This window comes from Bombina bombina, chromosome 9, assembly GCF_027579735.1.
Source record: "Bombina bombina isolate aBomBom1 chromosome 9, aBomBom1.pri, whole genome shotgun sequence".
NCBI lineage: Eukaryota > Metazoa > Chordata > Amphibia > Anura > Bombinatoridae > Bombina > Bombina bombina.
In genome coordinates, this window is record NC_069507.1 from 199,957,093 (window position 1) to 199,981,713 (window position 24,621).

Here is a 24,621-nt window from a genome sequence, read left to right on the forward strand (position 1 = left end):
CTGTGGCTGCAGATGTGCGGCAATTCTCCTTCAATTGCCTGCAGTGAAATGTAGGTTTAAAAATGTCGGCACCCATAATTAGAGGGAGGTACATGAAATGTATTGAGCATTTAATGTGACTTTACGCATATAGTGTGCATAAGAATGCGAATAACTCACTGTACAAAATACAGTGTAAAAACACCCTTACCAAGGACTTATTTAAAGTGAATGTAAATTTTCACTAATGAAAGCCCTGTTTTGAAAAATACTATTAAAAGCAGGTTCACTTTCATTCATGAAATTTTACATTGCAGACGATTTTTTTTTTTTTTAAAATACTACTACCTTTTCTTCCTTGCAAACGCCCCCAGGTCGTCTCTTCTTACGACAGAAATGACGAATCCAACTTCCTCCAATAACGGCTTCCCCCCCCCAGAGCAAACATTGCCTGAGGCCACACCGTGATTGGAGGAAGCCGGATTAGTCATTTCTGACAAAAGAAGAGACGACCTGGGGGCGGGAGAATCGCTGCTCCGGTGTTCCACGCTTGCAAGGAAAAAAAGGTAAGTATTTTAAAAAAACGGTTGCAATGTAAACTTTCATGAATGAAGTTGCCACTGTTTTAATAGTATTTTTAAAAAAACAGGGCTTTCATTTGTGAAAATTTACATTCACTTTAAGGACAGAATCATGCCCTATTATTTGAATCAACGCCCCTTTTATGCATAGTATCTTAGTTGCCTCACAAAATCTACAGTAGTTTTTGAACTATAAAGTAATGTGGTTGGAAACTGCACCAAATCTTTTATCAAGAAAAGTAGTTGCTCTAACTTGTTTTGCAGCTCAGGGACAACCATTTTTAAAAAATTGTTTAATTTGCACTTTACAATTTATTATTTTTTTATTTTATTACTAATGTCCCTTTAATGGCCTGAAGGAGTCTGATAAAAAAAAATATCTGGGTATACTTTCTGAATTCAAAACATTTCTGTGTCTGATTAATTCTAGATCCTTGCCTTGCTCATAGAACTTTAGATGACCTTTATGTGCTGAGTTGGAATTGTGTAGTTCTGGAGAGTACTTATGCTTTTCATTTTGTTGTGAAGGGAACATTTCAGGTTCCTGGCATGAGGTGCGAGCTGATTTTTGGGCATTCCCTCAGTGCTTTTAAAGTCTATTAATTATTCTATGGATGAGTTACCTTTGGAAACACTGGATTAAAAAGACTGAATTTACAAATATTAATCATATTTTAAAGAATCAGTCTAGTCAAAATTAAACTTTCATGACTCAGGTAGGGCATGCAATTTTATACAACTTTCCAATTTAGTTTTATCATCAAATTTGCTTTGTTCTGTTGGTATTCTTTATTAAAAGCTAAACCTAGGAAGACTCATATGCTGGTTTCCAAGCACTTGAAGGCCGCCTCTTATCTCAGTGCGTTTTGACAGTTTGTCACAACTAAACAGTGCTAGTTCATGTGTGCCCTATATATAACATTGCGCTCACTCCTGTGGAGTTATGAGTCAGTATTGATTGGCTAAACTGCAAGTCTGTAAAAAGAACTGAGATAAAGGGCAGTCTGCAGAGGCTTAGATACAAGGTAGTCACAGAGGTAAAAAATATATAGTTATATAACAGTGTTGGTTATGCAAAACTGGGGAATGGGTAATAAAGGGATTATCTATATTTTAAACCATACAAATTCTAGAGTAGACTGTCCCTTTAAGTCACAGGAATAGCTAAGATGCATTCAGATTTTATTTTTTTAAATATGACTAATTTTTTTCTTTCCTAGACTGACCCACCCGCAGATCTCCAAAGCAGACTTGTTGCTCTTCTCATGGCTTTTGTCTGTTCTTTGCCAAGAAATGTAAGTAAGGAAACATATTTTTAATTTGTAATTAGTAGCAGAAAGGAAGCGGTCATTTAAAGCTGCCAGTAGGCGGCCATTTTTAAAAGATCTTCTGTTCATGCTGAAGATTGCAAGGACTGCATGCTTAAATGGTTGATGGATATTAACAGGTCGCATGATTACAAATTGGTTAAAGGAACAGTCAAAATGAAACATTCCTGCTTCAGATAGATCATGCAACTGTACAGTTTCCAGTTCACTTCTATTATCTAATTTGCTTCATTCTCTTGGTATCATTTGTTGAAAGGCATACCTAGGTAGGTTCAAGAGCAGCAATGCACTACTGGGAACCAGCTGCTAGTTGGTGGCCGCACTTATATGCCTCTTGTTCAGCTAGCTCATAGCTCTGCTCCTTCATCTATCAAAGAATTAAGCAAATTTTGTTAGAAGTAAATTGGAAAGTTGTTTTTTTTAATTGTATTCTCTACCTGAATCAAGAAAGAAAGGTTTTGGGTTTCATACCCCTTTAATACATTTCCTTTTTGTCAGGGGAAATGTTATAGTTACCCTGTTAATCTCAACAATGAATTGTTTCTTATTTATTATTTGATATCTGAAATTCCAGGTGGAAATTCCACAGCTCAGTCGCCTGTTGCAGAATTTATTGTCCCTGAGTCTGTCTGCTTGTTCGCACTTTACTTACTCACATGCCTCCAAATGCTTTGCTGGCCTAATAAACAAATGCTCCCAAGGTAAGTGTCATTAAGAACAATGTTATTGTTAATCAGTTGGTTCACATCCTTAAAGGGGACATGGAGGTCAAAATTAAGCTATCATGATTGAAATAGAGCATGCAATTGAAAACTAACTTTCCAGTTTTGTTCTTTTGATATCCTTTGTTTAAGAGCATACCTAGGTAGGCTCAGGAGCATGGGTGTGCTTTGAGCAATATGGCAACAGTATTTGTAGCAATGTAACGTGTTAATCAAGTGTTTAAGCTGTGCACGCTCCTGAACATACCTTGGTATGCTGTATAACAAAGGATACAAAAATAACAAACAAAATAAGTGATAATTGAAGTAAATTAGATAGTTTTTTTTTTTTGTGGTTTATTTTTTCTTTTTACTGCATGCTCTCTGAATCACGAATATTTTGACTTGTATGTTCCTTTAAAGGGATAGTCTATAAATACTAGAGCAATGCATTTTTTACATATATTTTTTTTAATGTCACAAGCATGTGAGTTCATCCTCAGCATACTGCCATACTTTTATGTCCCTTTAAGTAGTAGTAGCTTTTATTCCCCAATCATGTTATTTCATAGAAAACAAATAAGTGCATGAGTCATTTTTTTTCTTAACTAAAATTTGTTTTCTGGCGAACATTCAGGGTCAGCATGTTTTTATTTTCTTCAGGCAATGATCTGGACAACATTCTTCAAAGTACTATTCAGAGGATAGAGTATGGTCTGGCAGATGAACCAAGCAGGATTCAAGCCCTTACGCTACTTGTCTGGGTGAGTGATTCAGCTTTGGAAAGCTTGAAACATCATTTTAAATGAGTGGCTTCTCACCAACAGCAATTGGCTGATAAAACATATTTCTATAGGGATGTTAGTCCCACCTCTTCTCCAATATCCTGTACACCTTCTCAAGATAGCAGACTCCCATTACGACTATTATAGACTTTCTGATATCTCCTTATCTCTTGGTTTAAAGGGACATAAGACAAGTTGGGATAGAGACAAAATAGAATATGTACTTTAATTACTTTACCTGCAAATTTATCCTGCAGTTCCTTGCCATTAACCCTTTCTTGTAAAGCTCTAACTCCCCCATACATTTCCTTCTATAGCTGTATCTATATCTATTGTTGTTTTGGTAGAATGCAAAAGTGCATAGGGATTATCTGCTGGAGCATGCATAGAAGCTGTGAACTCAGTTGAAATACAATGCCTGTGTCTAAAGACTGATAAAGGGGGTGGAGTTGGCTGATCCAGGCAGCTTAGCTATGTAATTAATTTTGCTTATTTTTTAAAATTATTTTAAAATACTTGACAGCAATTTCTTCTATAAGATACGAGTCCACGGATTCATCCTTTACTTGTGGGATATTATCCTTCTGCTAACAGGAAGTGGCAAAGAGCACCACAGCAGAGCTGTCTATATAGCTCCTCCCTTGACTCCACCCCCAGTCATTCTCTTTGCCTACTCTAAGTAATAGGAAGGGTAAAGTGAAAGAGGTGATAAAATGTTAGTTTTTATTTTCTTCAAGCAAGAGTTTTTTATTTTAAATGGTACAGGTGTGTGCTATTTTCGCCCAGGCAGCAGATGGATGAAGACTTCTGCCTGGAGGCTGATGATCTTAGCAGTTGTTACTAAGATCCAGAGTACTTCCCACAGAATGGCTGAGGAGTACTTAAGAAACTTCAGTGTGAGGAACGTTTTTCATTCTATAAGCAGTGAGGTATGTTCAGTCATTTTTTTCTGGAGAGACTGTGTTATTTCAGAATTGGCTGATATTATCCCCATGAGGGAAAGGGTAAGCAGTAATCCTAAAGTATAAAAAGGGGTATTACTGAACTTGCATATTGGGCTATAAAAAAATGGTTGACACGGTTGTTATGATGTTTGTGGCAAACGTTTTCATGATTGGGAGTTACAGATAACGTTTTTTATGATAGACGTTTTTCTACTTTATTAAGTATAGAGGGTACACATGGCTTCATTTATGGGTATATGAACCCACATGGCTAAGTTTTAGACCGCTCTGGTGCGGTTATTTTAGGCTGTGAGACATCTAGTGAGATGGGCGGGGCCTATTTTCGCACCTCAGTTGTGCAGTTGTTTTTCCCAGACAAGCAGCAAGCTCCAACTCCGGTGGGCCTTTCAGAACAGTATTCGGCCTAATCGAAGGTTTAATCCGATTTTACAGACCCCTGAGGGCAGGTAGGCACCACAGCAGGGCTGTGGCGAGGTGCAGGGGGTATTTTTATTTGAAAATAACGTTTTATAGCACAACTTTTTTTTGGTAAGGGTTAAGTATTCCTTTCCTTGTGGGGCAAACTTAGCTGACAAGTTGGGATGCTTTTATCATAAAATTGGGATAATTTTATCGTTTTAAAGCAGTTTTGGAAAAATTGTATGCTTTTTTTTCTCTTAAAGGCGCAGTACCGTTTTTTTCAGATTGTTATTTTTTCACTAAATAAAGTGTTTTCAAGCCTGTTTGTGGTCATTACTAGCCTGTTTAACATGTCTGACATTGAGGAAAGCCAATGTTCCATGTGTTTAGAAGCCAGTGTGGAACCCCCACTTAAAATGTGTCCCTCATGTACTGAAAGGGCCTTACATTGCAAAGAACATATTTTAGCTGATAAAAGTATGTCTCAGGATGATTCTCAGTCAGAAGAGAATCAGGTTATGCCATTTACTTCTCCCCAAGTGTCACAACCTTTAACGCCCACCCAAGTGACGCCAAGTACTTCTAGTGCGTCTAATTCTTTCACCCTGCAAGATATGGCCGCAGTTATGTCTACTACCCTCACAGAGGTATTATCTAAACTGCCTGGTTTGCAGGGGAAGCGCAGTAGGTCAGGTACTAGAGTAAATGCTGAGCCCTCTGACGCTTTATTGGCCATCTCCGATGTACCCTCACAATGTTCTGATTTGGGGGTGGGGGAATTGCTGTCTAAGGGAGAGCTTTCAGATTCAGGAAAGATGTTCCCTCAAACAGACTCGGATATGACGGCCTTTAAGTTTAAGCTTGAACACCTCCGCTTGTTGCTCAGTGAGGTTTTAGCGACTCTGGATGATTGTGACCCTATCGTAATTCCACCAGAGAAATTGTGTCAAACAGATATCTAGATGTCCCTATTTACACTAATGTTTTTCCAGTCCCTAAGAGGATTTCGTACATTGTTACTAAGGAATGGGATAGACCAGGCATTCCGTTCTCTCCCCCTCCTACTTTTAAGAAAATGTTTCCCATATCTGACACCATTCGGGATTCGTGACAGATGGTCCCTAAGGTGGAGGGAGCTATTTCTACCCTGGCTAAGCGTACAACTATACCTATTGAGGATAGTTGTGCTTTCAAAGATCCTATGGATAAAAAATGAGAGGGTCTTCTAAAGAAATTGTTTATTCATCAGGGTTTTCTTCTACAACCTATAGTGTGCATTGTTCCTGTAACTACTGCAGCTGCTTTTTGGTTCGAGGCTCTAGAGTAGTCTCTTAAGGTTGAGACCCCATTAGATGATATTTTAGATAGAATTAAGGCTCTCAAGCTAGCTAATTCTTTTATTACAACTGGCTAAATTAGCGGCAAAGAATTCAGGTTTTGCCATTTTAGCGCACAGAGCGTTATGGCTTAAGTCCTGGTCTGCTGATGTGTCATCAAAATCTAAGCTATTAGCTATTCCTTTCAAAAGTAAGACCCTATTCGGGCCTGAACTGAAGGAGATCATTTCCGACATCACTGGAGGAAAAGGCCATGCCCTTCCTCAGGATAAGACAAATAGAATGAGGGCCAAACAAAATAATTTTCGTTCCTTTTGAAACTTCAAAGGAGGTCCCTCTTCCTCCTCCCCTGCCACAAAGCAGGAGGGGAATTTTGCTCAATCCAAGTCAGTCTGGAGACCTAACCAGACCTGGAATAAAGGTAAACAGGCTAAGAAGCCCGCTGCTGCTACCAAAACAGCATGAAGGGGCAGCCCCCGACCCGGGACTGGATCTAGTATGGGGCAGACTTTCTCTCTTCGCTCAGGCTTGGGCAAGAGACGTTCAGGATTCCTGGGCTTTAGAAATCGTGACCCAGGGGTGTCATCTAGAATTCAAAGAGTCTCTTCCAAGGGGGAGATTTCATCTTTCACGTTTGTCTGTAAACCAGACAAAAAGAGAGGCGTTCTTACGCTGTGTAGAAGACCTATATACTATGGGTGTAATCTGCCCAGTTCCAAAAGCAGAACAGGGGCAGGGGTTTTACTCCAATCTGTTCGTGGTTCCCAAAAAAGAGGGAACCTTCAGACCGATTTTAGATCTCAAAATTCTAAAGAAATTTCTCAGAGTCCCATCCTTCAAGATGGAGACCATTCGGACAATTTTACCAATGATCCAGGAGGGTCAATATATGACCACCGTGGATTTGAAGGATGCGTATCTTCACATTCCTATCCACAAAGATCATCACCAGTTCCTCAGGTTTGCCTTCCTGGACAAGCATTACCAGTTTGTGGCCCTTCCTTTTGGGTTGGCCACAGCTCCCAGAATTTTCACAAAGGTGCTAGGGTCCCTTCTGGCGGTTCAAAGGCCGCGGGGCATAGCAGTGGCGCCCTATCTTGATTCAGGCGTCAACTTACCAGCTAGCCAAATCTCACACGGACATCGTGTTGAATTTTCTAAGATCTCACGGGTGGAAGGTGAACATAAAGAAGGGTTCACTTGTCCCTCTCACAAGAGTTCCATTCCTAGGAACTCTGATAGACTCGGTAGACATGAAATTTTTTCTGACGGAGGTCAGAAAATAAAAGTTCTTAACCTCCTGCCGAGCACTTCATTCCATTCCTCGGCAGTCAGTGGCTCAGTGTATGGAGGTAATCGGACTAATGGTAGCGGCAATGGACATAGTTCCGTTTGCTCGCTTGCATCTCAGACCACTGCAACTATGCATGCTCAGAAAGTGGAATGGGGATTATGCAAATTTATCTCCTCAGATAAATCTGGATCAAGAGACCAGAGACTCTCTTCTTTGGTGGTTGTCACAGGATCATCTGTCCCAGGGAATGTGTTTCCGCAGGCCAGCATGGGTCATAGTGACGACGGACGCCAGCCTCTTGGGCTCAGATGCAGTCTGGAATTCCCTGAAGGCGCAGGGTGTGTGGACTCAGGAGGAGGCTCTCCTTCCAATAAATATTCTAGAACTGAGAGCGATATTCAACGCGCTTCAGGCGTGGCCTCAGCTGGCTTCGGCCAAATTCAAAAGATTCCAGTCTGACAATATCATCAAGGGGGAACAAAGAGTTCTCTAGCGATGATAGAGGTTTCCAAAATCATTCGATGGGCAGAGACTCACTCTTGCCATCTATCAGCAATCTATATCCCAGGAGTGGATAACTGGGAACCGGATTTTCTCAGTCGTTGGATTTTTCATCCGGGGGAGTGGGAGCTCCGTCCGGAGGTGTTTGCACAATTGATTCATCAATGGGGCACACCAGAATTGGATCTGATGGCATCTCGTCAGAATGCCAAACTTCCTTGTTACGGGTCCAGATCAAGGGATCCTCAAGCAGTACTGATAGATGCTCTAGCAGTACCGTGGTCGTTCAACCTGTCTTATGTGTTTCCTCCTTTTCCTCTCCTTCCTCGTCTGATTGCCAGAATCAAACAGGAGAGGGCTTCGGTAATTTTGATAGCCCTGCGTGGCCACGCAGGACGTGGTTTGCTGATCTGGTGGAAATGTCATCTCTGCCACCGTGGAAACTGCCACTGAGACAGGACCTTCTCATTCAGGGTCCGTTCCAACATCCAAATCTAGTTTCTCTGCGGCTGACTGCCTGGAGATTGAACGCTTGATTTTATCTAAGCGGGGATTCTCTGAGATGGTCATAGATACCTTGATTCAGGCTCGAAAGCCTGTCACTAGGAAAATTTATCATAAGATATGGTGTAAATATCTTTATTGGTGCGAATACAAAGGCTACTCATGGAGTAAGATCAGGATTCCAAGGATTTTGTCCTTTCTCCAAGAAGGATTGGAGAAGGGGTTATCAGCTAGTTCCTTAAAGGGACAGATTTCTGCTTTGTCAATCTTACTGCACAAGCGTCTGGCAGATGTCCCAGACGTTCAGTCGTTTTGTCAGGCTTTGGTTAGAATTAAGCCTGTGTTTAAACCTGTTGCTCCGCCATGGAGTTTGAATTTAGTTCTTCAAGGGGTTCCGTTTGAACCTATGCATTCCATAGATATTAAACGTCTATCTTGGAAAGTTCTGTTTTTAGTTGCTATCTCTTCTGCTCAAAGAGTTTCTGAGCTATCTGCATTACAATGCGACTTGCCTTATCTTATATTCCATTCTGATAAGGTGGTTTTGCGTACCAAACCTGGATTCCTTCCTAAGGTTGTTTCTAATAAGAATATTAATCAGGAAATTGTTGTTCCTTCTCTGTGTCCTAACCCTTCTTCTAAGAAGGAGCGTCTGTTACATAACTTGGACGTGGTTCGTGCCTTGAAGTTTTACTTCCAAGCGACCAAGTATTTCCGTCAAACATCTTCTCTGTTTGTTGTCTATTCTGGAAAGCGTAGAGGTCAAAAAGCTACGGCTACCTCTCTTTCTTGGACAGCAGCCTCCTGAAAGGATTACAGCTCATTCTACTAGGGCGGTGGCTTCCACATGGGTTTTTAAAAACGATGCTTCTGTTGAACAGATTTGTAAGGCTGCGACTTGGTCTTCCCTTCATACCTTTTCCAAATTTTACAAATTTGATACTTTTGCTTCTTCGGAGGCTATTTTTGGGAGAAAAGTTCTTCAAGCAGTGGTGCCTTCTGTTTAGGTATCTGTCTTGTCCCTTCCGTTCATTTGTGTCCTATAGCTTTGGTATTGTATCCCACAAGTAAAGGATGAATTCGTGGACTCGTCGTATCTTATAGAAGAAAAGTAAATTTATGCTTACCTGATAAATTGATTTCTTTTATGATACGACGAGTCCACGACCCGCCCTGTCAATTTAAGACAGATTATATTTTTTTATTTAAAACTGCAGTCACCTCTGCACCTTTTAGTTTCTCCTTTTTCTTCCTATACCTTCGGTCGAATGACTGGGGGGTGGAGTCAAGGGAGGAGCTATATAGACAGCTCTGCTGTGGTGCTCTTTGCCACTTTCTGTTAGCAGGAGGATAATATCCCACAAGTGAAGGATGAATCCGTGGACTCGTCATATCATAGAAGAAATCAATTTATCAGGTAAGCATAAATTTACTTTTTTAAACAATTTTTTTTATGCAAACAATTTTTAATTAATTTGCCCTTTTAGAATATGCACAGATCTCAACCTGTTTTATGTCCCTTTAAGCTAAAGGGGATAATAAACTCAATAAATGAAAAATTAAGATTAGGTGGTGTTTGCCTTTAAGTCTGCACTGATGCTAAATATGATGAGCAGAGCTGTGTTTACCGTCATTTTACTGTACAACAAGGGCCTGCAAAATGCTCCCCCACAAATGGATGACCCTAGTTGACAAATATTATTTCCTGTATCGGGTAATACAGCCAATGAGAAACCATACTGCCCTCTCCATTAACTCTGTATTATGAGCAGTTCCAGTCCTGCAGGGTGTGAGTATTCTTGGCAGTTCTGCTTCTTGATATCGGGCAGATAGTGTAGAACCGGGAACCTATTTATTTTTCATATTAAAGGGACAGTGTACACCAATGTTCATATAATTGCACATAATACACACTACTATAAAGAAGAATATGCACAGATACCGATCTAAAAACCCAGTTTAGCACTAGGCTTTCAAACAAATGAATGGGGCTGGGAAAACAGAGCAGACACTCCCCCCTTCCCTGCATATAGAAAGACAGATTACAAAAAACAATAGCAGCACAAATCTGTAGACCTGGGTCTACATCTGATACTTTGGGGCTTGGTTAGGAGTCTGAATATCAGCACAATGTTATTAAAAAGTAAGCAAAACTATACATTGTTGCAAAAACCCTCCCATGTGGGCTATATAAATGGATCATCTACAAAACATTTATGCAAAGAAAAATCTAGTGTACAATGTCCCTTTAATTCTAATTAAATTAAATGGACATTCTACACCAAAATTGTTGTTTAAAAAGATAGAAAATGCATTTAGTACACATTCCCCAGCTTTGCACAACCAACATTGTTATATTAATATACTTTATAACATTTAAAGCTTCTGCTTTAGTACAGTTGGTCAAGAGCAGTGTCAGGTTAGTGTGCGAGTGATAGCTATTAGGTTTTGTTGTTTGTTTTTTTGTTTTTTATGGGCCCCATAGAAGTATATGGGGAGCTGGGACATAAAAGACAAAAAACAAAGTGCATCCACGATTCACGGCAATGTTTTAATTACTGCAGCATGCACAACTGCTAAAATGCACTCACAGTAAAGATTAAAAGTAAACGGGTTATCTGTGTGATGGTTTCTGGAGTCCCAGGATACAACACACGTCTTCTCTAAACTCTCACGTAAGCTGCCTGCAGCCGAAAAGTCCTTTGGCATGCATGGTCCTCTGTTTGATCTGCAAAGCCTTGGGTCAATACTCACCGGCCCGAATGGCTGAAATCTTTTCTCAAAATGGAAATCCGGGGAGAGGGATATCCAAAGTCCTAAAGTTACAATATCTAAAGTCAGCGCACCTGAGTCTTTTGCTTGTGCACTAACTTTTTACTTTCTTCTTATGTATATATAATATGTGCACAAATCTTATCTCGCTAGAATTTTAGAAATTTAGCGCTCAAGCTTAATTTTTTTTAGCTTGCCACTTCTAATCTGGCCCATTGTCGGGAAGTACAATTAGTGAGAGAACTTTGTATTAAGCAAGGAAGAAATTTATAGTCATACATTTTTTTTGACATAAATTGCTACATTTGTATTTTTTGATTGTGCATTCTGGTCTAAGAGTATTATAAATGTGCCTTTTTAAAGTCTTGTATGTCTGTTCCGTGTAGGTAACCAAAGCCTTGACATTAAGATACCATCCCTTGAATGGACAACTTACAAATAAGGTAAAAAAAAAGTAATAAATACATTTTACTACCAATGCCGTTTTGGTTGATTCTTTTCTTTCTCTTACTTTATGCTTCTTCCTTTAATGACTTTGACAGCGCAGGATGCAGTGCTGTCATACTCGCAAACAGCATACTTCAGTAGTGCATTTTATTTCTGGGTTTGAATAGCGACTGCACATTTGCACCTGCTTGTTAAAATACTTAGTTTCAAACATACATTGTAATAACTGCATTAAAGGGTCATTAAATATAGTAGAATGGCATAATCAGCAAATGCATTATAAAAAGACTGCAATGGCACTCTGGATTGTAAATGAACAATAGCTAATTTCAATATTTCCTTCAATTTCCCTGTCCCCTGTATCATGTGACAGACATCAGCCAATCGGACTCACACCTATATATATACTGTCAATTTTTGCACCCGTTTAGTAGGGCCTGGTGCCTCAAAAAGAGTGCATATAAAAAGACTGTGCTCAATTTGATAATAGAAGTAAATTGCAAAGTTATTTTTTATTTTTTTTATTGCTTGCTCTATCTGAGCCATGAAATTTCTATTTTGACTTTGGTGCCCATTTTAGTTTTAAAATCGCAAAAAGTTTTAAAAGTGGAATGCAGACTATAGTCCTGAGGATCAGATTCTCCAGCTTGTAGAGAAATTTTAGTGCAGACTTCACAGTGGCTGAACTCTTTGAATTAATAGTAAATTGTAGATTTGTTTAAAATTGTATGCTCTATCTCAATCATGAAAAAATAATTCTTGCATTTCCCTCTAGTTTGGTACAAATTACTTTTCTGTCAGTGAAATAAGTGTGAATTTTGAGCAAAAAACACTTGCCTATAGCAGACAAGACACATTAGTGAGAAGGTATAAAATGTTTAGAGAATATCACAAGGATTGTTAGAGATTTAGAGAGATACTGGGAACTCCCTTATCCCTCCAACTTTCTGAAACTGTCTGTATTTGTTTTATGTAAAATAAAAGTGAAATGTCTTTTGCAAAATATTCACACAAGTATACAAAATATGGCCCTAATTTGTCAGCATATTCAAAATTTGTAAAATTACAATCCTACATACACTAGTTTGTACAGAACCTAAATGCATTAAAATACAAAATAGAATGTACAAAGCTTAAAAGTAATAAAACCTAAAGGACAAAAACTGAAGTGTAAAGTGATATAAAATACAAAGCATAAGGTCTAAATGCAGAACTATAATGTCGTCATGCAGTGCTATATTGCACTGGGCTTGTCTCTCCTTCACCATCAGAGATGCAGGGAATGACACTTAAGAGAAGTACTTCTCTAACAAAATCTGCCTTTATAGAATATCGTGAGGGATCTCGCAGTGCTGGATGATCATTTTACATCATCTCACTTGAGCGAAGAGCTAGATAATCGGCCCCTATGTTGTATGATCATAGCATTGTATTTGTATGCCAGGTCAATGAGAATATAAAGTAAAATGTGTTACTTTTGGTCTTCTAGATGATTGGATTGTTATCTCACCGAGAGCTTGGCCCTACAGCTGCAGACATGTTCTCCCTGCTGGTGTCCGACTCTCCAGATATCCTAAACAAAGCATGTCATGCAGATATCCGGATCATGTTCCGGCAGAGGTTTTTCACAGAGAATGTTCCAAAATTAGTAGAAGGCTTCCACTCTGCGAATGAAGGTATTAGCCAGTGTTGTAAAACTTTTTATTTTTTTATTGTGTAAATGCTAATAAAATAGTAGTGATATTTTAAAAATAGGATTGGTTCAGCACCTCAGTCCATTTTGTTTTAATGTTAAGCAGTGATACTGGTTCAAGGGATTATCATACATTTGTAGTATAGTGGATGTTGAAATATTTAAAAAAACAAAAAACTTGAGTATTGGACAGATAAATGGAAAATAAAATGTAACGTGAAGTGCAATTAATTGCAAAACAATTTATTGTAAAAAGTAGGATGATGAAAATTTGTCTGGCTCTTAAATATTCTTACGGACTCCTAAATTTAAAACACTGAACTTGTATATGCTAGTGCATTACAAGAAATATGTAACATGTTTTTGGCTGCTTTGTCCTAAACAGATATGGAAGACTTATTACAGACGTATTACATTTCCTTTTTGCCAGGGCCAAGGTTTTGAAAACTACATCTTTGTACAGTGTTCGCCACAGAAAATGTTGTCATCTGTGTGGCATTATGAAGTAACCGGGTGGAAGCAGTGTGTAATACTTTGCAATATTGTAACATTTTCTGTTATTTATATCAATTCATTTGGACTTTGGATAGCTCAACATAAATATATTTAATTATAACTTGTGCAACATACTGTTAAAAAATATTGGCTAATTTTAGCTTAAAGGGACAGTCTAGTATAAATTAAACTTTCATTATGCAGATAGGACTTTTAATTTTAATCAACTTTTCAATTTACTTTTATCATCAAATTTGCTTTTTTCTCTTGGTATTCTTAGTTTAAACTAAACATAGGTAGGCTCATATGCTAATTTCTAAGCCTTTGAGGGCTGCCTCTTATCACATGCTTTTTAAATCTCTTTTCAACACAAAGAGACAAAGTACACGTGGGCCATATAGATAACACTGTGTTCAGGCACAGGGGGTTATTTAAGATCTAGCACAACACAATGATAAATTTAAGACAATAGATAATAAACAGTCACAGTCATGTGATCAGGGGGCTGGAAGAAGGTTCCTAGATACAAGGTAATCACAGAGGTAAAAAGTATATTAATATGACTGTGTTGTTTATGCAAAACTGGGGAATGGGTAATAAAGGGATTATCTATCTTTTAAAACAATAACAATTCTATGGTAGACTGTCCCTTTAATATTGGCTTAAATTTTAGCCGGGTGGTCTATAAAATCAGCTGGGGTGGGGGTGTGCCCAGTGTGCAGTTTGTATAATCTTGCTTGCCTTGCAATCTATTTTCAATACTTTTTGAAGAATAACATACAGTTGCTAGATTTGAACATGATTGACATAGTTTTATCCTGTATGTATGATCAACTGACTGTCTACTTTTGTGAGCTATGTTCTTATGAAATGTGAGTCTAGAATATAGCAGGGTTATGCCAGTGGAAATCCCATAATTTCCAGAGTTAGAGACATGAAACCCCAAATTTTTAATTCATGATTCAGATAGAGCAATCGCCAGCTAGCTCCCAGTACTGCATTGCTGCTCCTGAGCCCTACCTAGGTATGCTTTTCATCAAAAGATATGAAGAGAACAAAACAAATTAGAAGTAAATTGGAAAGTTTAAAACTGCATGTTATATCTGAATCATTAAAGTTTAATATTTTGCATAATTAAAGTACCATTAAACAGTAGTACAAATTAAGACAAGCTCACTTAAGAGACAGAGGACACCAGGAATTGCCATGCTTAGGGACATAAAACCATATCCTAAGCATCATGATTTGTCTATTGTGTATTAGTTGTTTTATTGAAAGTTAATTGATTTTTACTTTTATTTCTTTTATGCAGATGATAAGCCAAACTACCTTAAAGCTCTCTCCCACGTACTGAACTCCTTGCCAAAACAAGTTCTTATGACAGAGCTTCCATCGGTGAGCATCTCTCTCTGACAATGGTTTGTTCCGCCTGTGTTTTAAAGGCGCTAATTGTCTGCTTTGCTAAGGTACATTCTATATGTGTTAGGTCTAATGTGACGAATCATCAAACTGTGACACTTAAAGGGAAAGTAAAGTCAAAATAAACCCTTCAAGATTCAGATAGAGCGTGCAATTTTAAACAACTTTCCAATTTACTTCTGTTATCAAATGTGCTTCTTTCTCTTGGTATCCTTTGTTGAAAAATCATACCTAAGTAGGCCTAGGAGCAGTAATACACTTCTGGGAGCTAGCTGCTGATTGTTGGTTGCACAAATATATCTCTTATCATTGGCTCACCCAGTGTGTTCAGCTAGCTCCCAGTAATGCATAAGAAAGCTGTTTAAAATTGTATGCTCAGTCTGAATCATGAAAGTAAAATGTGGGTTTCATGTCTCTTTAACTTAGAGCAGCCAGTGCTGAAATTCTAGTTAGAGCTGCCGCCAATCTCGGGCATACGTTTCGGCCTGCATGGGCCCTATAAGAAAGGCGCCCCAATACCCCTCTAGGCACAGTGGCTTAGTGGTTCATATCTGCATTTTAAGGTAACGTTTCAATCTACAGTTCCATAGCTGTAATATCTGTACTGCATTCAGCATTACTCACAAGTCTTTCTTTCATTTCTAGCTGCTATCTCTTCTACTTGAGGCCTTATCCTGCCCTGATCGCATTGTTCAGTTATCTACACTAACCTGCCTAGAACCTCTGCTGCTTGATGCTGCCGACATCCTTGGTGTGCACATCGATTCTTTGGTCACAAAGCTTCTGGGCTTGACTTCCAGTCCCACTATGGTAAGGAGGTATTTGTAGATCATTGCTGTAACTCTTAAAGGACCAGTAAGCACACTAGATTTGCATAATCAACAAATGCAAGCTAACAAGACAATACAATAGCATTTACTCTGAATGTCAAATGAGTAGTAGATTTTTTTTCTAATTTGAGTTTCCTAATACAGGGCTGTATAAACCACGTGCTAGTAATCCTGTGGTGCCTAGGAATGTGAGCCTTAATACCACCTGCTTAACCCTTAAATCCATGCCCGGAGTTTAAAGCTGCTGGTACCATTATTTTTTAGTGCCTGAAAGCTGCATTTGGCAGGAGGCCGAACAGCAGCCTGGGAATGTTACTTCCTACGCACTGAGCTACTTTGCAACTACAGGCAAAGAGAAGGGGTAATAGTGGAGTCTTGGTTTGGTGCTGCACAATATCTGGGGGGTTGTACTTGGCAGTCTGCCAGACACCCATTGCTGTGCAGCACATTTATTGCTGTGCTTGCAGTAGCAGTCTGCCAGGAGACATGGGCCTGCTTTGTTGTTTTTTTCCCCCCTTCTATTTATTAGAGGCCGTGTCCCATCAAACTAAAACATTTGCTTTTTAGTACTTTAGGAGTGTATACAGATATTCATGATCTCCCTTAAAGTGAAAGTCAATCCTAGCGTTGTACAAACGCTAGGATAGTTTATTGAAACAAATAAAGGGGACTTTCATTCATGAAGTATAAGACACTTCATGTAGAAAGCTCCTTTATTTGTTTCAATCGATCGCCGTTTTTACCTGGTACAGCAGCCCACGGCAAAAAAATAATTTTTGGGCTAAGAGGTGACGTTTTCACCTCTTAGCCAATAGCCGTGCGGTAAATCCGGCTCCCATGGGCACCAAGCCGGATCTACAGCACGGCTATTGGCTAAGAGGTGAAAACGTCACCTCTTAACCAAATTTATTTTTAGCCGTGGGCTGCTGTACCAGGTAAAAACGGCGATCGATTGAAACAAATAAAGGAGCTTTCTACATAAAGTATCTTATACTTCATGAATGAAAGTGCCCTTTATTTGTTTCAATAGTAAATCCTAGCGTTTGTACAACGCTAGGATTTACTTTCACTTTAAGCTGTTTCTGATTCATGCTTTTGTCTCTAGTATTGCAGACATGGATATCCCTCTCTGGAATTGTCTGTTCAGCTTGAGGGCAATGCTAAACAGGTGCAGAGTAAACTAAGTGTCCTCCTTATGCTGCACAGAGTGCAATGTCTTGCTTAAACCTGCTCTGTCCACTTTCTCCTCTCCGTTCTCCGGTACAAGTTATTTAAGCAGACTGCCAGCAGGCGAGTATCTGTATGGCTTTGTTGCCGGGCTCCACCCCCAGTTTGGGCTGCTTTTTTGAGTGAACGCAAGGACTAACTTTTTTGGTCCTCCTATGCTGAGCTGCTGAGATTTACTTTATACATATAAAGTATTGCACTGCTGTAGGATCAAGTGAGACAAGCACTACACACATAATAGCACATAGTCTTTAGGTTTGCTGATAAATGTGAGTGCAGACTGAGATGCTGATTATAGGAAGGTACTGAAGTTTGCTTTACAGTTATAATTCTTGCAAACTTTGCTTATAGGGCTTATAGCAATATTACAAAGTCTAATTCCAGTGCTGGGGTGGAGCTATGCTAGAAGCTGCCAAAGGAAGTGCAGGAAATCTTTCATGTTCCTGCACCCTGCTGTATAGCCTTTCCATTTGTCACATGGTTAAGTAGCAAGCATTTTCACTGGACCTTGGTGGGCTTTAATTTTTTTTTCTTCTTTAATAATGTTGTTTTTATTAGATTTTTAGAATTGATACAAAACAATATCAAGAGAATACAGATACGATCGAAAAGCTTTGTTCAAGTTTGGAAGGTGACGGTGTTGTGTCGAAATCTGCGACCCGACGGAATGACGTCACCACATTCCTGAGCGCACACGTGACTGCTTGACCACCAATCACCTGCTAGAGACACCTCCTTCCTAGGCTGCTGGTTTATTGGGACTGACTCGCACTGTCACTAAGCAACCTATGGATTGTTTTACAAACATCTTTATGAGATAAAAGTCTAACAATCAACCAAATTTCCTACAAAATCGTAATAATTTTGCACCCTTGATATCTCCAACACATGTATGTTTTTGGGTAACAAATACCTTCTCACTGGGCATCTTTGTTATATTAATAATTTATTGGGACTGACTCGCACTGTCACTAAGCGATATACGGATTGTTTTACAAAGATCTTTGATATATTGTGGAATATGGTTATCGAAACAATGACGCTGCAGTCCTTATAATAATGATTACCTTAATTTCAGCATTCGCTTCAAGATGCTATAAAATAATAATTGAATAGGACTGCAGCGTCATTGTTTCGATAACCATATTCCACAATATCTCATAAAGATCTTTGTAAAACAATCCGTAGGTCGCTTAGTGACAGTGCGAGTCAGTCCCAATAAACCAGCAGCCTGGGAAGGAGGTGTCTCTAGCAGGTGATTGGTGGTGAAGCAGTCACGTGTGGGCTCAGGAATTTGGTGACGTCATGGTCGCACATTCCGTCGGGTCGCAGATTTTGACACTACAACGGCTCCCTTTTAGACTCCTTTATGGGTTTGTTTTATGCCTAGGATATAAGTGTATGATTTGCCTTATCCAGTAGCCCATACTTATTTGCATGGTTCTTTCTAGAGTATTTATGGTCTTAGTTGGGATTGTTTAGTATAGATATGACTTTGTCTGTAGCCCAGAAAGACTCCATTGTTGCGAAAAAAAAATGTTTTCCGGAATAGGAGTATTGGATTTGTTCTAATTGCAATGTGTAATTTACTAAATTCAACCATCCCTGTATAGAAGGTGTCTGTGTTTTTTTCCAATACCTTGGGATCAATTTCTTCACTGAGTTAGTATTGTAAAAAGGGCTTGAAGGAATTTGCATGGTAGATTGATTTTACCATTTAGGAGAAATGTTGTGTTTTTTTTTTGGCACTTGGTAATTTAGGAGTTTGGAGATTATCATATGTAGCAAGTTCCTGAATTCCGCTATAGGTTTACATTCCCACCAGATATATAACATGGTACCCCTCTCGCCACACCCTCTCCAACAAAGATCTGTGACTCCTGGATATATCTGATGTAGTCTGTGTGGTGTTAAATACCATCTTGTTAGAATGTTAATGTTAGTTTCTACCGTGATTATTGACATCGAGCTAGAAGATAATTATTTTCATTCATCAATGGTTAAAGAGATCTGAAGATCATTTTCCCATTTTTGAGTATATGTGGGCGGAGTGTGCGAGTCAGTTTCTAGTAATAATTTGTAGAACATTGAAAGTAGGCGTTTCAATGGGAATCCAGTAGTACAGCATTTCTCGAATGGTGTTAATTGTTTTAAAAAGTGTGACTTCTGATTGATTGTTTAAGTAATCTCTCACTTGGAAGTAGGATAACCAATGTTTAAACGGGTGTTCTATTTTGTCTTTTAATTCTACAAAGGGTTTTATTGTGTTTTGTTGGACACTTTTATAAAATGGTATGTTACTTTCGAATGTTGAGTATTCTGGATCAATTTTTGTCCCATGTAATGTAAAGTGTGGGTTTTCTAGAAGAGAGGTAAGTGGAGATGGTATGGATGAGATGTTTTTATTTTCTTTCCAATGGCATGGAGAGTCCACAAATCCATTCTAATTACTAGTGGGAATTTAACTCCTGGCAACCAGGAGGAGGCAAAAGAACACCTCAGCAAAGCTTTAAATATCCTCCCACTTTCCACAATTCCCCAGTCATTCTTTGCCTTATACATTAGGATGGATGTGCGAAGATGATGTCTGAAGATATTTAATCCTTTAATGGGTACTTCTCCCTGCAAGCAAGGATTGCGGCAATGCTGAGTCATGGTGGCTTTTAGCAGTTGGAAGACGGCGAGGTAGTCCTTGCTTCCCTTCCAACATTTATACTACCCCTATATAGAAAACCAGGGTTGGTTACTCTGCTTTTCTTTTCTCCAACATAGGTGTGTCCGGTCCACGGCGTCATCCTTACTTGTGGGATATTCTCTTCCCCAACAGGAAATGGCAAAGAGCCCAGCAAAGCTGGTCACATGATCCCTCCTAGGCTCCGCCTACCCCAGTCATTCTCTTTGCCGTTGTACAGGCAACATCTCCACGGAGATGGCTTAGAGTTTTTTAGTGTTTAACTGTAGTTTTCTATTATTCAATCAAGAGTTTGTTATTTTGAAATAGTGCTGGTATGTACTATTTACTCAGAAACAGAAAAGAGATGAAGATTTCTGTTTGTATGAGGAAAATGATTTTAGCAACCGTAACTAAAATCCATGGCTGTTCCACACAGGACTGTTGAGAGCAATTAACTTCAGTTGGGGGAACAGTGTGCAGTCTCTTGCTGCTTGAGGTATGACACATTCTAACAAGACGATGTAATGCTGGAAGCTGTCATTTTCCCTATGGGATCCGGTAAGCCATGTTTATTACGATCGTAAATAAGGGCTTCACAAGGGCTTATTTAGACTGTAGACTTTTCTGGGCTAAATCGATTCATTATTAACACATATTTAGCCTTGAGGAATCATTTTATCTGGGTATTTTGATATAATAATATCGGCAGGCACTGTATTAGACACCTTATTTCTTAGGGGCTTTCCCAAAGCATGAGCAGAGTCTCATTTTCGCGCCGGTGTGGCGCACTTGTTTTTGAGAGGCATGGCATGCAGTCGCATGTGAGAGGAGCTCTGATACTTAGAAAAGACTTTCTGAAGGCGTCATTGGTATCGTATTCCCCTTTGGGTTTGGTTGGGTCTCAGCAAAGCAGATACCAGGGACTGTAAAGGGGTTAAAGCTTAAAACGGCTCCGGTTCCGTTATTTTAAGGGTTAAAGCTTCCAAATTTGGTGTGCAATATTTTTAAGGCTTTAAGACACTGTGGTGAAAATTTGGTGAATTTTGAACAATTCCTTCATGTTTTTTCGCAATTGCAGTAATAAAGTGTGTTCAGTTTAAAATTTAAAGTGACAGTAACGGTTTTATTTTAAAACGTTTTTTGTACTTTCTTATCAAGTTTATGCCTGTTTAACATGTCTGAACTTCCAGATAGACTGTGTTCTGAATGTGGGGAAGCCAGAATTCCTATTCATTTAAATAAATGTGATTTATGTGATAATGACAATGATGCCCAAGATGATTCCTCAAGTGAGGGGAGTAAGCATGGTACTGCATCATTCCCTCCTTCGTCTACACGAGTCTTGCCCACTCAGGAGGCCCCTAGTACATCTAGCGCGCCAATACTCCTTACTATGCAACAATTAACGGCTGTAATGGATAATTCTGTCAAAAACATTTTAGCCAAAATGAACCCTTGTCAGCGTAAGCGTGGCTGCTCTGTTTTAGTTACTGAAGAGCATGACGACGCTGATATTAATATCTCTGAAGGGCCCCTAACCCAATCTGAGGGGGCCAGGGAGGTTTTGTCTGAGGGAGAAATTACTGATTCTGGGAACATTTCTCATCAGGCTGAATCTGATGTGATTACATTTAAATTTAAGTTGGAACATCTCCGCATTTTGCTTAAGGAGGTATTATCCACTCTGGATGATTGTGAAAAGTTGGTCATCCCAGAGAAACTATGTAAAATGGACAAGTTCCTAGAGGTGCCGGGGCTCCCAGAAGCTTTTCCTATACCCAAGCGGGTGGCGGACATTGTTAATAAAGAATGGGAAAGGCCCGGTATTCCTTTCGTCCCTCCCCCCATATTTAAAAAATTGTTTCCTATGGTCGACCCCAGAAAGGACTTATGGCAGTCAGTCCCCAAGGTCGAGGGAGCGGTTTCTACTTTAAACAAACGCACCACTATACCCATAGAGGATAGTTGTGCTTTCAAAGATCCTATGGATAAAAAATTAGAAGGTTTGCTTAAAAAGATGTTTGTTCAGCAGGGTTACCTTCTACAACCCATTTCATGCATTGTCCCTGTCACTACAGCCGCATATTTCTGGTTTGATGAACTGATAAAGGTGCTCGATAGTGATTCTCCTCCTTATGAGGAGATTATGGACAGAATCAATGCTCTCAAATTGGCTAATTCTTTCACTCTAGACGCCACTTTGCAAATGGCTAGGTTAGCGGCTAAGAATTCTGGGTTTGCTATTGTGGCGCGCAGAGCGCTTTGGTTGAAATCTTGGTCGGCTGATGCGTCTTCCAAGAACAAGCTACTAAACATTCCTTTCAAGGGGAAAACGCTGTTTGGCCCTGACTTGAAAGAGATTATCTCTGATATCACTGGGGGTAAGGGCCACGCCCTTCCTCAGGATCGGCCTTTCAAGGCAAAAAATAGACCTAATTTTCGTCCCTTTCGCAAAAACGGACCAGCCCAAAGTGCTACGTCCTCTAAGCAAGAGGGTAATACTTCTCAAGCCAAGCCAGCTTGGAGACCAATGCAAGGCTGGAACAAGGGAAAGCAGGCCAAGAAACCTGCCACTGCTACCAAGACAGCATGAAATATTGGCCCCCGATCCGGGACCGGATCTGGTGGGGGGCAGACTCTCTCTCTTCGCTCAGGCTTGGGCAAGAGATGTTCTGGATCCTTGGGCGCTAGAAATAGTCTCCCAGGGTTATCTTCTGGAATTCAAGGGACTTCCCCCAAGGGGAAGGTTCCACAGGTCTCAGTTGTCTTCAGACCACATAAAAAGACAGGCGTTCTTACATTGTGTAGAAGACCTGTTAAAAATGGGAGTGATTCATCCTGTTCCATTAAGAGAACAAGGGATGGGGTTCTACTCCAATCTGTTCATAGTTCCCAAAAAAGAGGGAACGTTCAGACCAATCTTAGATCTCAAGATCTTAAACAAATTTCTCAAGGTCCCATCGTTCAAGATGGAAACCATTCGAACTATCCTTCCTTCCATCCAGGAAGGTCAATTCATGACCACGGTGGATTTAAAGGATGCGTATCTACATATTCCTATCCACAAGGAACATCATCGGTTCCTAAGGTTTGCATTCCTGGACAAACATTACCAGTTTGTGGCGCTTCCTTTCGGATTAGCCACTGCTCCAAGGATTTTCACAAAGGTACTAGGGTCCCTTCTAGCGGTGCTAAGACCAAGGGGCATTGCAGTAGTACCTTACCTGGACGACATTCTGATTCAAGCGTCGTCCCTCCCTCGAGCAAAGGCTCACACGGACATCGTCCTGGCCTTTCTCAGATCTCACGGCTGGAAAGTGAACTTGGAAAAGAGTTCACTATCCCCGTCAACAAGGGTTCCCTTCTTGGGAACAATTATAGACTCCTCAGAAATGAGGATTTTTCTAACAGAGGCCAGAAAAACAAAACTTCTGGACTCTTGTCGGATACTTCATTCCGTTCCTCTTCCTTCCGTAGCTCAGTGCATGGAAGTGATCGGGTTGATGGTAGCGGCAATGGACATAGTTCCTTTTGCGCGCATTCATCTAAGACCATTACAACTGTGCATGCTCAGTCAGTGGAATGGGGACTATACAGACTTGTCTCCAAAGATACAAGTAAATCAGAGGACCAGAGACTCACTCCGTTGGTGGCTGTCCCTGGACAACCTGTCACAAGGGATGACATTCCGCAGACCAGAGTGGGTCATTGTCACGACCGACGCCAGTCTGATGGGCTGGGGCGCGGTCTGGGGATCCCTGAAAGCTCAGGGTCTTTGGTCTCGGGAAGAATCTCTTCTACCGATAAATATTCTGGAACTGAGAGCGATATTCAATGCTCTCAAGGCTTGGCCTCAGCTAGCGAGGACCAAGTTCATACGGTTTCAATCAGACAACATGACGACTGTTGCGTACATCAACCATCAGGGGGGAACAAGGAGTTCCCTAGCGATGGAAGAAGTGACCAAGATTATTCTATGGGCGGAGTCTCACTCCTGCCACCTGTCTGCTATCCACATCCCGGGAGTGGAAAATTGGGAAGCGGATTTTCTGAGTCGTCAGACATTGCATCCGGGGGAGTGGGAACTCCATCCGGAAATCTTTGCCCAAGTCACTCAGCTGTGGGGCATTCCAGACATGGATCTAATGGCCTCTCGTCAGAACTTCAAAGTTCCCTGCTACGGGTCCAGATCCAGGGATCCCAAGGCGGCTCTAGTGGATGCACTAGTAGCACCTTGGACCTTCAAACTAGCTTATGTGTTCCCGCCGTTTCCTCTCATCCCCAGGCTGGTAGCCAGGATCAATCAGGAGAGGGCGTCTGTGATCTTGATAGCTCCTGCGTGGCCACGCAGGACTTGGTATGCAGATCTGGTGAATATGTCATCGGCTCCACCTTGGAAGCTACCTTTGAGACGAGACCTTCTTGTTCAGGGTCCGTTCGAACATCCGAATCTGGTTTCACTCCAGCTGACTGCTTGGAGATTGAACGCTTGATTTTATCGAAGCGAGGTTTCTCAGATTCTGTTATCGATACTCTTGTTCAGGCCAGAAAGCCTGTAACTAGAAAGATTTACCACAAAATTTGGAAAAAATATATCTGTTGGTGTGAATCTAAAGGATTCCCTTGGGACAAGGTTAAGATTCCTAGGATTCTATCCTTCCTTCAAGAAGGATTGGAAAAAGGATTATCG

General features: G+C 40.2%; 1 protein-coding gene across 1 annotated transcript in view; it reads left to right on the forward strand.

Moving 5' to 3' along the window:
• MMS19 (MMS19 homolog, cytosolic iron-sulfur assembly component) overlaps window positions 1-24,621 on the forward strand; it is a gene marked incomplete in the record, with an annotated part of 198,225 nt that overhangs the window by 147,976 nt on the left and 25,628 nt on the right. Inside the window, 7 exon segments of the mRNA XM_053692573.1 lie at window positions 1,781-1,855; window positions 2,463-2,589; window positions 3,253-3,353; window positions 11,533-11,589; window positions 13,083-13,269; window positions 15,094-15,176; window positions 15,846-16,010. Coding sequence (XP_053548548.1) covers window positions 1,781-1,855; window positions 2,463-2,589; window positions 3,253-3,353; window positions 11,533-11,589; window positions 13,083-13,269; window positions 15,094-15,176; window positions 15,846-16,010 — 795 coding nt within the window.